The sequence below is a fragment of the Capsicum annuum genome, chromosome 12, assembly GCF_002878395.1.
Source record: "Capsicum annuum cultivar UCD-10X-F1 chromosome 12, UCD10Xv1.1, whole genome shotgun sequence".
NCBI lineage: Eukaryota > Viridiplantae > Streptophyta > Magnoliopsida > Solanales > Solanaceae > Capsicum > Capsicum annuum.
The window spans coordinates 231,830,297-231,847,704 of NC_061122.1; the positions used below are offsets into that span (position 1 = coordinate 231,830,297).

Sequence of the window (17,408 nt, forward strand, 5' to 3'; positions counted from 1 at the left end):
CCCCAATCTCCCTGGCAAGCCCCAATCAATTTTCGTCCCATAGCACGCCCGAACCTCAGGCCCATCCAAAAAACCGTAGGCTATAGCATACCGTTCTCACTCAAAAATGCCCCATTCACACCGTATCGCCCTTTTGTCCACCCAAATGGCCACAAAAATTTAAACGGACCCCACTAAGAGGATCACCAACCTCCTTGGCATGCCACAGGTAATTCTTGGCGCATAGCACGCCCAGACCCCGAGCTCACCGCCAAAACCGTGAGCTATATAGCACTCTGATTTAGATCGAAAATGCCCTATTCGTGCCATTTCACTCGTTTGTCCACCCAAATGGTCAAAAAAAATTAAACAGACCACACTAGGACGATCCTCAACCTCTCTGATACGCCCCGGTCAATTTTCGGCCCACAGGACGCCCTAACCCCAGGCCCACCCCCGAAATCGTGGGCTATAGCACATCGATTTGGCCCAAAAATGCTCCTTTCTTACCGTTTCGCCCGTTTGTCCACCCAAATGGTCACAAAAAATTAAACGGACCACACTAGGACGATCCCCAATCTCCCTGGCATGCCCTGATAAATTTTTATCCCACAGCACGCCCTGACCCCGAGCCCACCCCCAAAACAATGGTTTATAGCACACCGATTTGGTTCGAAAATGCCTCATTCGCGCCGTTTCGCCCGTTTGTCAACCCAAATAGCCATGAAAAATTAAACGGACCACACTGGGATGATCCCCAACCTCCCTGGCACGCCCCGGTCGATTTTCGGCCCACTTCACGCCCAAACCCTGGGCCCATCCTTGAAACTGCGGGCTATAGCTCACCGATTTTACCCGAAAATGCCTCATTCGCGTCGTTTTGCCCGTTTGTCCACCCAAATGGCCATGAAATATTAAATGGACCACACTGGGACGATCCTCAACCTCCCTGGCATGCCCCGATCGATTTTCAGTACTATATATATATATAAAAAAATATTTTTAACCATATAAAAATAGTATAATTTTTTGTCAAACCTGGATGAAAGGTGGGTCCGCCCCCGTTGGGGAGCCGATTGTATGGGAAATCGTTCAAGAAGTTATGCAGGAATATTTTATATTGATGAATGAAGGGGTTTTCAAGGTGAGAATTTCAGGTACTCATTATATATGTATCCTGTTCAACTTAAACAATTTTAATTAAAAGAAAATTGGAGAATGAGTTCGTCCCTCTACTCGTCTTCACTTAAATATATGTATAATGAGTTTGTCTCTCTACTCTTCAAACTTGTGACGTGCACTTAACGGGGTTGGGACTAGCATATACTAAACGGGTTTCGTCCGAATCCTCTCAGCAAAAAATTACACTATTTATACATGGTTAAAATTATTTTTTATTTATATATAGTAGATGTAGAAACTACCCCACGTTAGTTCGTGTGTGCATTTTTTAAATCCCTTAATTATGAAAACTTCCATGGCATTGTCCATTAAAAAGTTCTTTTGCATGCACATTGTACTTGTGTTTGAACCTCTCAGCTTATGTTACATGAATTCATCATTTGTCTTTGACATATTCATGTCCAAATATATGACACTGAGTATGAATATAATCTGAATTTTGTGTTTTCTTATGACAGTTTTGTTTACTTGGAAAAAAAATATACATGTGTAACACATGGATAAAATAATGTGAACGGATATATGAATTCTCACTAGTCATATCGCGCTGCCTAAACTCTTGTCGATATGATACAAAGTACATTAGAGAGATAATGGTCCACTACTTTAGAGATGGAAAATGAGAACCAAACATATCTGCACATATAAAGGTGTTCTTTGTCGGATACTATTTGGCCAATTGGTTACCACTGAATATTCATCTTATTTTTGTTATGTCATCCATCCCCTTGTTTTGCATTCTTGATCATAACAAAACTTCCGGGATTGGGCCGATTAAAAATCACAAACATGAATCGCACCGCAAAATTTTCTTAGCCGGATCAATAAAATTCGGGTCACAAATCTAACACTTATGATAGTTTTGTCTACTTGGAAAAAAAAATATACATGTGTAGCACATGGATAAAAATAATGTGAACGGATATATGAATTGTCGCTCGTCATATCTCTTTACCTAAACTGTTCTGCACATATATCATGTGCTCTTTGTCTGATACTATTTGGCCAATTGGTTAACACTGAATATTGCAAAGGGAAAAGGTTCAAATATGCCACTGAACTATCAGAAATGACTCATTTATGTCCTCCGTTAAAAGTTGGGCTCATTCATGCCATCACCGTTACAAAACTGGCTCATCCATGCCATTACTTTTAACAGCCGATTTTTAGAAAACAGCTTTGCCACGTGGCAGCATATTAGAGGTCCACGTTATTTTTTAAAAAAAAATTAATTTTTTTTTTAAATTTATAAAAAAAAAAAATTATAATTTTTTATTTAATTTTTTTTAAAAATGGTGTTGGTTACGAAATTTATAGTTTACATATTTCTATGCTTTTATTTATCAAATAACGAATAATAAATTTTTCATATAACTAATGTGCATGTTTTTTCTGAATTCTTATTTTTAAAAATAATTATATATATATTTGACCAATCTTCTAGGTATTTATTTATACATGAACCCAAAATATTCAAACTTGAAATTCTAGTTCATCATAACCATTGCTAGTCTTTATATGCAATGATAATAAAGGACAGAACTGTATTCTTGTCATGTTTTGCCAAATGAAAAAGGTGATCGACCATATTAAAATGATCAATTCAAAGACCTTAAATGGTTAATCCTTCTTAACACTTCGAAAAGTACATGATAGAGAAAGAAAAAGAATGTAAAAATGTGAGCAATTTCTTCTGTTGGTGCATTCTCTTTTCCTTACTTTTCTCTCCCTCTTTGTGTGTATGCATGCAAAATGTATGTAAGAAAGTATTGTGTGTGGATGTGTACGTTATCATTTATTTTTTTTTGTAATCATTTATATGCATTTATGCGTGGATCATATATTATATCAAATTTCACTTCAAATTTAATCATAACAAAGATTTGAATACTCTAGTATTACAACAACAAATGTAAAATAAGAGCAACTTCACTTCATAATATTGGAATTGAATTTTGCATAATCGCGATATTATATTATTCAAAGAAAGGTAAAGGGTTAACTTTTGGAAAAATAGTTACCAACAAAAGAAAGAAGAAGCTGTGAACTCGAAACCACGAACCAAACCTCAAACTCCAACTCGTTGTCTACCCGTTTATGTTATTTGCTTTTTGTTTCTGTCAAATGTTACTCCCTTTTCTTCTTAACTCTTTTCTTTTCTTATTTTTCTCTCCCAGTCCGTATTTTTTTTTCAAGGTTCCTCTCCCTTTCTTCATGTTTTTGTCCTTTTTGTTTCCCTAATCCTCCCTATTCATTCCTCTTATCTGTGTGTTTTTCTATGTCCCCCTTTGTGTCTGTGCGGGTGTACTATATAATATATAAGGTTGGGAAGTTGAGGGAGTTGAGGGGGTTGAGGAAAAGATGGAGATGATTGGGATAGTTTTCTTTAGGATAAGATTTGTTTTATAAATATATAATGTATAAGGTTGGGAAGGTGAGGGATTATTTAATTTTTTTTTATTATTTATTTTTTAAAAAAATATTTATAAAAACATATTTATAATAAAAAAAAAATTTATAACTCTTTCTAAAAAAAAAATTTTGAAAAAAAAATGAGTGGACCTCTAATGAGCCAGTTTTGTAACGGCGATGGCATGAATGAGCCCAACTTCTAACGGATGGCATAAATGAGTCGTTTCTGATAATTCAGTGGCATATTTAAACCTTTTCCTATTGCAAAACTGATAATGTTAAAGTGGAAAGACTATATTAGTAATGAACTATATACTTTTTTTTTTTATTTTAAGTTGTAGACCTTTTTCTATATATATATATATGCATAGACTTTTCTTGATTTTCACTATTTGATGCTAAACATGGGCTACATGCAATTCTCATTTCTGCTCATTTTCTGGTTGTATCTGTTTTCTTTTTCTTCATCCATACCTCATCTGTGCCGGAAAGACGAAAGGATTTCCCTTATAAAACTCAAGAAATCGTTTACTCTGAATTCCTCGGCCTCCGCTAATTATTGCATTAACGCTTATCCAAAAATGAGTTCATGGAAAATGAGCAGAGATTGCTGCTCGTGGGATGGAGTGATATGCGATGAGATGACTGGCCATGTTATTGAACTTCACCTCAGCTGCAGCAATCTTGTTGGGACCATTGATTCCAATAGCAGTCTATTCCAATTCTGTCATCTCCAAAGTCTTGATCTTTCTGGGAATAACTTCTGTCGTTGTCCTATCTCACCTGAATTTGGCAGGTTTTCAAACTTGACTTATCTTGATCTTTCCTGGTCAGATTTCTCAGGTCAAATTCCTTCTGAAATCTCTTATCTTTCCAAGTTACAATCTCTTAGTATCGCCACACATTCTGACGGTACGAAGCTAAGACTTGGACCTCACAACTTTAAATTGCTCCTTCAGAATTTGACCTATTTAAGAGAGCTTGATCTTAGTTTCGTGAACATCCCTTCCTCTATTCCTCTGAATTTCTCTTCCCATTTAACAATTCTGAGCCTGGCATATACAGGATTGCATGGGATAATACCTGAGAGTATTTTTAACCTGCCCGTCCTGGAAATACTTTATTTAGGAGGCAATCAGTTGCAAGGCCATGTTCCCAAGTCAATTCGGAACCTTGTGAACCTAACATGGCTTGATCTTTCTTTCAATAATTTTAGTGGTCATGTCGATGTCAGCCTCTTTTCTGACCTCGAACGTCTTTATTATCTTAGTCTTTCATATAATTGTATCTCATTGACTAATGAAAAGGAAGTTAAATCTATTTTGCCCGAATCTCTTACTAACCTACTATTGGCGGCATGTGAAGTGAAAGAATTGGAGTTTCTAAGATCCGCAAAGCAGCTTCAGGAGTTGGACCTTTCAAATAATAAGATTCAAGGAAGAATTCCTGATTGGGCGTGGTCTAATTGGAACTTTCGATTGTCAACTCTTAATCTATCACACAATATGTTGACAAGCGTGGACACAATTCCTCTTCAATCTGGATATATTATTGATTTACGATCTAATTTTCTTCAAGGGTCACTACCTATTCCACCAGATACCACAAAATACTTCTTCATATCCCACAATAATCTTAGCAAGGAAATTCCTCCATCTATTTGCAATTTGACATCACTAGTAATGTTAGATTTGGGCAGAAACAAGTTGAAGGGAGCAATTCCGCAATGTTTGGGTAATATCAATTGCCTCCAGGTTCTGGATATGCAACACAACAGTCTCACCGGGACTCTTCCAATGACTTTTAGAACTGGAAGTTCACTGAGAAGCCTCAACTTGCATGGCAATAAACTAGAGGGGAAAATTCCCCTATCTTTGGCCAATTGCACGGGGTTGGAGGTTCTTGATTTAGGAGACAATCATCTTATCGACACATTCCCCGTGTGGTTGGGAACTCTTCCAAAGTTGCAAGTTTTAAGCTTGAGATCCAATGAATTCCATGGGTCCATTCAACCTTCAATGATTGAAACTATTTTTCCCGAGCTTCGAATCATAGATCTCTCTTACAATGCCTTCTCGGGAAACTTACCTACGAGTCTATTTCAACATTTGAAAGCCATGAAGACAATTGATCCATCAAAGAAGGCACCAAGTGATGAAGAAGCTGGATATTACCAAGACTCGGTAGTTGTAGTAACAAAGAGATTGGAGCTTGAAGTTGAGAGAATCTTGTTTTTGTACACCACTATCGATCTATCAAATAACAGATTCGAAGCACATATTCCTAGTGTTCTAGGAGATCTCATAGCGCTTCGGGTTCTGAATTTGTCTCATAACGGATTGCAAGGTCATATACCATCATCACTTGGAAATTTATCTGTAGTCGAATCATTGGACTTTTCATTTAACCTGCTTTCTGGAGAGATACCAGAACAACTTGCTTCTCTTACATCTCTTGAATTCCTAAATCTATCCCACAATCATCTCCGAGGATGCATCCCTCAAGGACGTCAATTTGCTACATTTGAGAACAATTCATATAAAGGTAATGATGGATTGCGTGGATTCCCTGTTTCAAAAGGTTGTGAAATTAGCGGAATGCCAGAGACAGACAACACAACACATGTGCTTGATGAAGAAAGCAGTTCAACATTTCTAGGTGACTTTATACAGGGCATTCTCATGGGATATGGGACTGGACTTATTATTGGATTCTCCATAGCATATTTCATCCTTACGAGTAGAAATCCCAATTGGCTTTCTAGGATCTACGAAGAACTAGAACGCAGAGTCTATATGAGAAGGCAAAAGAAGCAGCGAGGCCATCAAATGCACTACAGAAGAAGAAACAATTGAATTGGAGATGCAATATAACTGCTTGTTTTGGTGAAGCAGATTTGATAATAAAGTAATATAGAAAATTTTAATGTATTCCAATGAATGTTGTAGACTTGTACTCCTTTTTTTAATTGTTATTTTGGTTTTCTATACGTTTGAATGAGAACGATAAGGTATATTCCATTACACTATCTTCAGTCTCTGCAACTTATTGAAATGTCACGAACTTCTACCTCATAAACAAAACTAGAGCTTATAGCACAAGTTCTGAAAATTAAACATTACACAACAAATTTGGAGGACACATTCTAAGTGTTATGGGAGATCTTATTGCACGTCGCGTGCTGAATATATCTCCTAATGGATTGCAAGGTCATATTCCGTCATCAATTAGAAGTTTATCTTCGGTTGAATCATTGGACCTATCAGGTAACCATCTCGTAGGAGAGATACCAACACGATTTGCTTCTCGTACATCTCTTGAAGTCTTAAATCTCTCCTACAATCACTACAAAGGGTGCATTCCTCAAGGAAATCAATTCGCTACATTTGAGAACAATTCATATGAAGGTAATGATAGATTACGTGGATTTTCACTTTCAGTGGTCCGTGGTAATGATTCGATATCAGAGACAAATTATACCACATTCTCGCTAGATGATCAAGAAAGAAACTCTGAATTTCTGAATGATTTTTCGAAAGCTTCTCTTATGGGCTACATGGTAAGTAACTTTCATTTGAAATTTTCACGGACAAATACAGGACTATTACATTCATAATTCATATTATCTTACAACTCTTGACGTCAGCTATATGAATTCTCACTAGTCATATCGCATTACCTAAACTCACCTCAATCTACTAGAATTGTATTGGTTAAGACTGGATATGTCCGCTACTTTAGAGATGGGAAATGAGAACCAAACATATCTGCATCATATACCATATGTTCTTTGTTTGATACTATTTGGCCATTTGGTTACCACTGAATATTGCATAAGTGATAATATTGAGGGGGTGGCTCAAGGGTAAGCTCCAAAATTTTGAGGCTCCAAAAAATCTTGTATGAATTTTATGACTTTAGTTTTACTTTAAATAATATTTAGAACTTTTTATCAAATTTTCATATCAATAAATAAAGTTTTCACGATAATATTTAAGGTAATGTATTGCAAACAAATGTATAATATCTTATTAATTTAAATTAGTCATTACTTTTATAAATAATAATATTACTGTGTGAAGTTAAATATTTAATGTCTTCTAAGAATACTACATTATAAAAGTAGTGAGTACGAATTAAAAAATAAATCTATGTTATTAATAATATTTTTGTTATGTGCATATATTTAAGAAAAGTGGCAAAACTATATCGATAATGAACTATATATTTTTTAGTTTAAGTAGTACACAACTATTTCTATATATTTGCGTAGCCTCTTCTTCATTTTCAGTACCAACTCATGAACTCTTTGATGCTAAACATGGGCTACATGCAATTCTCATTTCTCCTCTTTCTCTATTTCTGTCTGATTTCTTTTTCTTCATCCATACCTCATCCATGCCGCAAAGATCAAAGTGTCGCTCTTCTAAACTTCAATAAAACACTTACCGTAGATCCCTTGTTAGTTATTCTTAGTTATTCTTATCCAACGAGTTCATGGAACATGAGCAGAGATTGTTGCTCATGGGATGGAGTCATATGCAACGAAATGACTGGTCATGTCATTGAACTTAACCTCGGTTACGGCGGTCTTGTTGGGGTGATCAATTCTACTAGCAGCTTATTCCAACTCTCTCATCTCCAAAGGCTTGATCTTTCTATGAATAACTTTTCTAACTCTCATATCTCCCCTGAATTTGACACGTTCTCGAGTTTGACACATCTTGATCTTTCCTGGTCATATTTCTCAGGTCAAATTCCTTCTGAAATCTCTCGTCTACTTTTGACATCGAGCTAAGACTCGCAGCCCATGATTTTAAATTGCTACTTGAAAGTTGACTCAAGAGCTTGATCTTACTGGCATAAACATCTCCTCCACCATTCCTCTGAATTTCTCTTTCCAATTAACAACTCTGAGCCTAGTAAATACAGGATTGTTTGGGACAATATCTGAGAGTATTTTTCACCTGCCCAACCTGGAAACACTTGATTTATCGGAAAACGATCAACTCAATGGTTATTTTCCAAAGACCAAATGGAACAGCAGTGCATCTCTCATGAAGTTAGATCTCAATTATGTAAATTTTTCTGATAATTTGCCCAAGTCTCTTGGCTATCTAACTTCGGTGTATTCTTTGTCTCTTGCATATTGCAACCTTAGAGGGCGTATTCCTGAATCTCTTTCTAATCTCACCCGCATAAAGTCTTTGTACCTTCAATATAACTCCCTGAATGGAACAATACCATCAGGATGTTCCATCAGGATGTTCTCCCTTCTATCACTAAGTCATTTAGACTTGCGTCATAACCACTTTTCTGGTCAGCTTGCGTATTTCAAGTCTAATACAATACTAAGCAAGAATCAGTTACAAGGCCATCTTCCCAACTCAATTCAAAACCTTGTGAACTTAACAGATCTGCATCTTTTATCAAACAATTTTAGTGACAATGTGGATGTCAGCTTCTTTTCTGACCTCAGACATCTTAGCTATCTTGATCTTTCATATAATCGTATTTCATTAACCAATGAGAATAAAGTGAAATCTTTTATCAAACAATTTTAGTGACAATGTGGATGTTAGCTTCTTTTCTGACCTCAGACATCTTAGCTATCTTGATCTTTCATATAATCGTATTTCATTAACCAATGAGAATAAAGTGAAATGTACTTTGCCAGGATCTCTCGTGAGCATACGATTGGCTGCATGTGGAGTGAGAGAATTGGAGTTTCTAAAATCCGCAAAGCAGCTTTTCTACTTAGATCTTTCGAATAATAAGATTCAGGAACCACTTTGCAAGGATCTCTCGTGAGCATACGATTGGCTGCATGTGGAGTGAGAGAATTGGAGTTTCTAAAATCCGCAAAGTAGCTTTTCTACTTAGATCTTTCGAATAATAAGATTCAGAGACGGGTTCCTGACTGGGCATGGTCTAACTGGATGTTTTCATTGTTCACTCTTAATATATCCCATAATATGCTGACGAGTGTGGATTCAATTCCTCTTCAATTTGTAAATTTTATTGATTTGCAGTCCAATTTACTTCCAAGGGTCACTACCTATTCTACCAACCTCCACAACATTCTTCTTCATATCACATAATAATCTAAGTGGGGAGATCCCTTTGTCTATTTGCAATTTGACGTCACTAAGAATGTTCGTTCTGGCAACAAATAACTTGAGGGGAGCAATTCCACAATGTCTGGATAACATGAGTTACAATCTCGAGATTTTGGATATGCACCACAACAATCTTTTGGGTACTCTTCGAACGACTTTTAGAATTGGAAGTTCACGGGAAAATTCCACGATCTTTGGCCAATTGCACAGAGTTGCAGGTTCTTGACTTGGGAGATTGAGAAGACTTGGGAGATAATCATCTCACTGACACATTCCCCCTGTGGTTGGGAACTCTGCCACAGCTGCAAGTTCTAAACTTGAGATCTAATAAATTGCATGGGTCCATTCAACCTTCAAGGACTGAAAGTATGTTTCCCAAGCTTCGGATCATAGATCTCTCTCACAATGCCTTCTCAGGAAACTTACCAACGAGTTTGTTTCAACATCTGAAAGGCATGAGGACAATTGATCCATCAGAGAAGGCACCAAGTGATAACAGAGATGGATATTACCAAGATTCGGTAGTTGTAGCGACAAAGGTATCGGAGCTTGAAGTTGTGAGAATCTTGTATTTGTACACCACTATGGATCTTTCAAATAACAGATTTGAAGGACATATCCCAAGTGTTCTAGGAGATCTCACAAGGTCATATCCCACCATCACTTGGAAGTTTATCTTCGGTTGAATCATTGGACCTGTCAGGTAACCATCTCGTAGGAGAGATACCAGCACAATTTGCTTCTCTTACATCTCTTGAGGTCTTAAATCTCTCCTACAATCACCTCGAAGGGTGCATTCCTCAAGGAAATCAGTTTGCTACATTTGAGAACAATTCATATGAAGGTAATGATGGATTACGTGGATTCCCAATTTCAAAAGGTTGTGGAAGTAGCAGAATGTCAAGAGACAGACAAACACAGCACATGTACTTGATGAAGAAAGCAGTTCAACATTTCTAGGTGACTTTATACAGGGCATTCTTATGGGATATGGGACTGGACTTATTATTGGATTCTCCACAGCATATTTCCTGCTTTCACGTCGAAATTCAAATTGGCTTTCTAGGATCTACGAAGAACTAGAACACAGAGTCTATATGAGAAGGCGAAAGAAGCAGCGAGACCGTCAAAGACACAACAGAAGATGAAATAAATGAATTGAAGATGGCAAAAATAACTGAATGTAATAAAGTAATATTACAAATTTTTATGTATCCAATGAATCTTTCAGCCTAATACATGAATACTTCATTTGTCTTAAAACATATTCATGTCCAAACATTGACCATGAGTACATAGTCTGTATTCTCCAAAATCCACTAATTATTTAACCGGATATACTCGTATTGGATACTTAAATAAACATGTATCCAATACGTACCCCTTCTCTAGACCAGACAAATCATATAACATCTTTATACATATATTCTGTAACTAACTAGTTGTCTGTCTACCCAAAGATACGTACATCGACCAACAATTTATTGGCTTCAAATCATGTAAATGTACAAACCAACACATTTTCTTCAGTCAAGAAGTGAAGTAGCAATGGATATTATAACTCCAAGGACATCAGTATCCTCTGCTCTTTTGATAGAGACGATGACTCGGCTTCCACGATCTGCATGGAGTGACAAGTGCAAGTCAAAAGGCTCACCTTTGCTATTCGTCAAGAATTAATCGTCAACCAAACTAAGATAAGTTGAAGCAAGCATTCTCAAGGATATTTAAGTAATGCATAACGTGTAAAGAAATTTTACACCGTCAAGTCAATTTAACAGAATATAGTATGTCATCACTCTATTTTCCAGGTTATCATATCAGATTTGATATAAGACATTCCGTGAAGAGCTACCGTGTTTTGAAGGTGTAAAAAAATCTATACCTTGTCCGTATGCAAAACTTGAACTCTTTCCAGAAAGGGCTTTATAACGGTATCAGAAGCATAAGGTCTCGTTTCATATAAATGTGTTTTTAACTATTTTTGACCCTTGAATGAATGAATAACACTGTCATCTAAGTGATATAACCAGAATAAACTTCCAATGAATTTATCGAATTGATCAATCATGAATTATGAGGCAGGATATAAATAAGGCTTCAAACATTAAGGAAACATTAACAAAGAACAAAGCTCAAGCTTCAAGAAATTAAGAATATGGTACCATTCTCTCTGACGGAGGAGTCTTCCATGGAAGCACCCCTTTATCCTGCTCTTCTTATAATTTTACGAAACTACCAGCGGAAGCTTAGAAGCTCCCTTTAGCATAGGACACAGTTAAGCTATAAACAAAGCACTAAGGAAGGACATCAGAATACTCAAGTAAGTGTAACCATAAAATATTTTTTTTTAAATGGGAATGGAACTACTATTTGAAGTGATGAGGAGGAAACACAAAATAGAACTCCATGAAATAGCAACATTGTTCTATACGTGAAATGTCTTATATTTTAAGCATGATGTGCTGGTGCTGCCTAGTGAAAGTCCTTTTGAAACACCATCTCTACCTCCACGAGGTAGCGGCAAGGTAGCGGACACTCTACCCTTCCCAGACTCCACTTTCACGGGATATGTTGTTGATGTTGTGTTGCCTAGTTACAAGTTATAATAGCTCCTGGAAAACAGGAACTTAATGTTTCTCTTATCGGCTCAGTCTCTTGTGACTTTATAATATCCATAAAAGTTGTTTTGCATTCCATCTATGTTTTAAAAGTAGTGTCTTTCATTTTCCAGCTTACTTAAAATGTGCAAAGAAAGAGTTTAATTTGATAAGCTTTCACCGGTTGGTCCCTCGCAACTGAAATTGTATAGGTTAACAGCCTAATAACAATGTTTTATGGTCATCAATAGCACTGACTTCAACTCTTGGGATGATTATGAGAAATGCAATGCAGACATTAAGATGTCCAAAATAAAAAACACAACAATGAAAATAATCATTCACTTTTTTTTTACCCCTCCCTAGGAGCTTCTGTCTTTTTTCTCCCTTGGTGACTCAAACTCACAACCTCAGGATTGGAAGTGGGGGGTGTTTACCATCTGAGCAACCCCCTCTTGTCAAACAATCATTCACTTAACATAAAAGAAAAAAAAAGGCTAATGAAAGACAATCATTCACATAAACAGATATACTGCACTAAATGATAGCAATAATATGCTCTGTACAGTGGCGGCGCCAGGATCTTCATAAGGGGGTACAGAAATAACATATGAACAAACCGAAGGGGGTTCAATATCTACTATATACACATAAAAAACAACTTTAACCATGTATAAATAGTATAATTTTCCATCGAAGGGGATTTATAGCTCCGCCCTGGCTCTGTATAAGGGAAAACAGATTGAAAGCTAACCTTAAAGCCGGATTTTTTGTATAATTCCTGACCAGGTATGTTGTCTGCATTTACATGAACGAATAGTTGCTTGAAACCTGCTTGAACATGCAATAAATAAGACTAGACATAGCGAAAACTTAGTTAAAAAGGATGGCAATTCTGAACTGGTAGATTATAATGACGAGCATTAAAAAGTATAAAGCTGAAAGAAGGCACCTTCTACAGTGGCCTTATCAGCAGCCAAATGAATTATATTTGAAGCAATACCCAGACGTCGAGCATACTTTGCAACACAAACATTTGCAATGTATGCATATTTATGTGAATCAAAAGGTTCTTGACGTGCCAAGACAGCTGATAACCTTTTGATTTCCTGAAGATAACGAGAGGAAAAGGAATTCAGCAGGTTCAGCAAAACCTAGTACAAACGCACTTACCTACACTTTAAGAGGAGGAAACAGAGGTACAGCTCAAGTGGGGGAGTTGATTGAAAACGGCAAGAACAAAAGGACTTTAACTAGAAAAAAGATGTAGTTATAATATAATCAAATTCCACTTGTCCAGTCCAACAGTTAAGCACAACCACAGAATAAAAGAAGATGCATTAAAACTTAACATTCAGCTAAAAATTTTTTTAAGTCGGTACCCCTGGGTTTCTCTCCCTATGTACAAATTGTCGGATGGACAAGTCCAACGTTCCCACAACACTGTTCAGTACTGTTCTTCTAACATTCTTCTCTTCCTTTTTGACCTGAAACATTTGAAGGCTGAGGAATATCCAATATAAATATCAAACGTGAAATAATAAATATCACACAGATAATCTTACTTACATGAAGGAAAAAATCAAATTCTAAAAGAATTAATAGCACATAACAATCATCTTAAGTACATAGCAGAAATTCTTAAGCGTGTTTTAAACTCGAGAAAATGCTATAATTTGCAGAAAGTAGAACTTGTTAAGAGGATGTCAGCTTTTGAAGAAGTATCATGCCAGAACAAAACCGTGAAGTGTAACTGCTCATGCCTCACGGTAGTAAGAATCTTTTAATTTAATTCAAAATGCACGGATACGATTGAACTTTTTATCTGATAAGTAGTATAGCTGGTTCATGGTTTAAACAGAATTTTATTTTATAGTTTCCATGCTGCTTCCTAGTTGGAATTCATCGGCAACATCCAGTACAATCTATATGTATTCATTATCACAAAAGATGAAGGAATTGCTCAAAGGAGCAGATCCATTACCACCTATCTTTTCTATCTGACGGAAACATCAACGACGTAAGTGCTTTTACAGTTCTTAAATCAGAAAATAGGTGTTAAATTCAGAAGCAATTAACTCATGTCCACGAAGGAAATTAGTGAATACTAACCAAATAGCCTGAAAAATGTTTCTTTTGCTCCAGATAATATATAGTATAAAACACTTAGATATTCAACCGCTTAATCTGACATAAAGAGGCCTAGCGAAAGGCGGGAGGAAAAGTTCAGTTGTTAGCTTTTGTCAGTCTTTATGCACTATGAAGCAACCTCAGTTGTACAAGGTGCTTAGATTTCTTCAGCCTATGAATCAACACCCAAGTCACCGACTTTTTTGAAGCTATTTACACATAATAAATCAGAACTGCGACTAAAACTGGTTATAGAGAAATTAGAGACGAGCCCCAAACTTCTTAAAAAAAAAAAAGATATCCACCATCTAAGTTGCTCAGACTCTTAAAAAATGTCTACGGGTGTGTGTCAGATCCTCCAAAAATAGTATATTTTTGAAGGATCCGACATGGTTGCAGCAACATTTTCGGAGAGTCCGAGCAACTTAGTCCACCATTACTTTTTACGGATACAAATAGAACCTTTGATATAATAAATGGCTAAAGGGGAAAAGCTTGACGGATTAGATGCAAAGCACTATATTTGAAATCAATGATAAAATGAAAGCAATTCTGGAAGCAAGAAAACCATCTAACTCAACTACGACTAACCAGTTGCAACTTGTGCATACGCAACACTAAGGAAGAACAACGAAATTGCCTAGAAGCCACTATACGTACCGCAACAAAACAAAAGCACTTCAAGCAATTTCCATCCTGACCAGAACATCTTCTCTTTAAAGCATAAAACTCCTGCACACAAATAGTGGAACAAAAAGAAGAAGCAAATAAAAACGAGGGTTTAAGCAATACTAGCAGCAAAAATTAGAGCAACATGCGATGATCAATATTTATGTAAAACAATATATAACTGCTTAATGCCATTCTACTGAGTTGAAGAGAAAAGCGCGGAAATATTTGATGGTAAGATCTCAACTTCCACAAATAACATTTTAACTGCTAGCAAACAAAATGTTTTTTTACTACAACTCACCTGTTCGGCATACTTTCTTTTATATGCGTCAACATGCCTAAAATTAGCAAAAGTACAATTAATATTTACCGTACAACAACAGACTTACATCTAGAAAACAATTTTTAAACTAGTCCTAATAAAAACATGGGACACGATTTAAGCGCGAGGTCTAACCTCATATAGGACACAGACTCCCAATGAGCTTCTGCTCGTAGCCAAGCTGCCGTCTGCCATTGACAGTAAGACAGAAAAACAAGAAAATCTAAATACTTTTAGGAAGAGTAACCAAAAATAGCCATGAAAGTTTTCTTTAGAAGTGGCAGAACAAACCCAATATTCTTCATCCAGCACAGCCTCACGAGCAATGAAACGACCGAAGTTCCGCTTTTGCAATCCACAGTACCCATCATCAGTTTGCTGAAGACGGTTAAAAGCTAGTTCAGGTAAATTTGCATTGTCCTGCTTTGACAGTGGTGAGTGCCTGATACTTTGATCATTCTTGCAATGTACTTCAATATTTTTCCATCGATCGTATGAAATGGGAAAAGCCTCCCTAGGAGCAGATCGGATATCATCAGAGAGAAAAGAAAAAAAAAGAACAAACTCTATCTTAACAAAATCACAAAATGGGGAAATCTTTGTAGCTCTTTTTTTTTATAAGGTAGATATTTTATTAAGGTGCCAAGATGGTACAGGAAAAGAGACGGAAACACGAAAAAAAAAAAAAGCAGCATCCTATACTCTTCTTCCTCGCATATTCCACCAAATCCGTATACTGGTTCGAACTCTCTATTAAGCTGCCTTTACGCCAGAAATACAAATTTTGTAAACATCTATCCTTAATTCTAGAGATGTGCGTTCTCTTCCCTTCAAAGCAAACTTTGTACAGTTAGTTGGTTGGGTACCTGAACTTTCACCTTATTAACGAGTGTTCGACTCCCCACCTCGTAATCCCCTCCCCCGTTTCCCATTTCTCCTTTCTCTATCCCATGGGAAAAATAAAAGTAAATCACAAACTAATTGGGTCATCGGTACAAATACTCCACATCCATTCCACTCCATTAATACACATTTCATTCAAAATAAAGAAACTAACTTTATTTAACTAAATCACAAACCAGGAAATCTTAGTAGCTCAGTTGGTTGTCTACCCGACCTTTCACCTTAAAAAAAGAAAAAGTAAATCACAAACTAATTCGGATGGACTATATACAAATCATCTATATCTATTCCACTTCATTTGTACCCATTTCATTCAAAATCACAAATAAAAAACTAACTTTATCTGACTAAATCACAAACCGGCAAATCGTAGTATCTCAATTGGTTGACTACCTGAACTTTCAACATATTAGCGAGCATTCGACTTCCCATCTTGCAACCCCCTCCCCCATTGGAGAAAAAAGAGGCATTTTCACAAACCAATTGGCATCATCTATACAAATTCTTTATATCTATTCCACCCCATTACTATCAATTCCATTCAAAATCACAAATAAAAAAACTAACTTTATCTAACTAAATCACAAACCAGGCAAATCGTAGTATCTCCTGAACTTTCGACCTATTAGCGAGCGTTCGACTTCCCTGCTTGCAATCCCCTCCCCCATTGGGGAAAAAGGGTATTTTTCACAAACTAATTGACATCATCTATACAAATTCTTTAAACCTATTCCATTCCATTACTATCAATTCCATTCAAAATCACAAATAAAAGAACTAACTTTATTTAACTAAATCACAAACCAAGAAAAAAAAAATAGATATAGAAACTAATGCCCCATTTCTATTCCACCCCATTAATACTCTATATCTATTACACTCCATTAATACCCATAATCATTCAAAACCAGAAATGAAAATACTAACTTTATTCAACCAAATCACAAACGGGCAAATCTTAGTAGCTCAGTTGGTTGGCTATCTGAACTTTCACCTTTAACAAAAAAGTAAATCACAAACTAATAGGGATATATACACAAATCACACACACACATATATATAATCAATTAACTAATAGGGATATATACA

At 36.3% G+C, this 17,408-nt stretch overlaps 3 protein-coding genes across 3 annotated transcripts in view; 2 read left to right on the forward strand and 1 right to left on the reverse strand.

Annotated features, from left to right (window-relative positions):
* The first annotated feature begins 3,947 nt into the window (after positions 1-3,947).
* LOC107849729 (receptor-like protein 9DC3) lies at positions 3,948-6,596 on the forward strand. The gene has a single exon (XM_016694291.2). The coding sequence runs from the start codon at positions 3,969-3,971 to the stop codon at positions 6,426-6,428; it is 2,460 nt and encodes an 819-aa protein (XP_016549777.2). The 5' UTR covers positions 3,948-3,968; the 3' UTR covers positions 6,429-6,596.
* A 131-nt stretch (positions 6,597-6,727) lies between these two features.
* Positions 6,728-10,652, forward strand: LOC107848799 (receptor-like protein 9DC3). Its single transcript, XM_047401766.1, has 6 exons — positions 6,728-7,132; positions 8,409-9,084; positions 9,251-9,380; positions 9,606-9,910; positions 10,110-10,231; positions 10,326-10,652. The coding sequence occupies exons 1-6, from the start codon at positions 6,728-6,730 to the stop codon at positions 10,650-10,652; spliced, it is 1,965 nt and encodes a 654-aa protein (XP_047257722.1).
* Positions 10,653-10,857: 205 nt separating this feature from the next.
* LOC107850938 overlaps positions 10,858-17,408 on the reverse strand; it is a gene marked incomplete in the record, with an annotated part of 9,760 nt that continues 3,209 nt past the window's right edge. Inside the window, 8 exon segments of the mRNA XM_047401365.1 lie at positions 10,858-11,313; positions 13,047-13,123; positions 13,245-13,401; positions 13,675-13,779; positions 15,083-15,154; positions 15,396-15,432; positions 15,552-15,604; positions 15,708-15,930. Coding sequence (XP_047257321.1) covers positions 11,248-11,313; positions 13,047-13,123; positions 13,245-13,401; positions 13,675-13,779; positions 15,083-15,154; positions 15,396-15,432; positions 15,552-15,604; positions 15,708-15,930 — 790 coding nt within the window.

What these genes read in the sequence shown, in the direction of transcription:
- LOC107849729 (XM_016694291.2), top strand. Translation starts at nt 3,969, where the DNA reads ATGCTAAACATGGGCTACATGCAATTCTCATTTCTGCTCATTTTCTGG.
- LOC107848799 (XM_047401766.1), top strand. Translation starts at nt 6,728, where the DNA reads ATGGGAGATCTTATTGCACGTCGCGTGCTGAATATATCTCCTAATGGA. An exon ending in TCTTGATCTTTCATATAATC is followed by an intron (nt 9,085 to 9,250) that starts GTATTTCATTAA and finishes GTACTTTGCCAG; the next exon opens with GATCTCTCGTGAGCATACGA. An exon ending in CCACTTTGCAAGGATCTCTC is followed by an intron (nt 9,381 to 9,605) that starts GTGAGCATACGA and finishes ATTGATTTGCAG; the next exon opens with TCCAATTTACTTCCAAGGGT.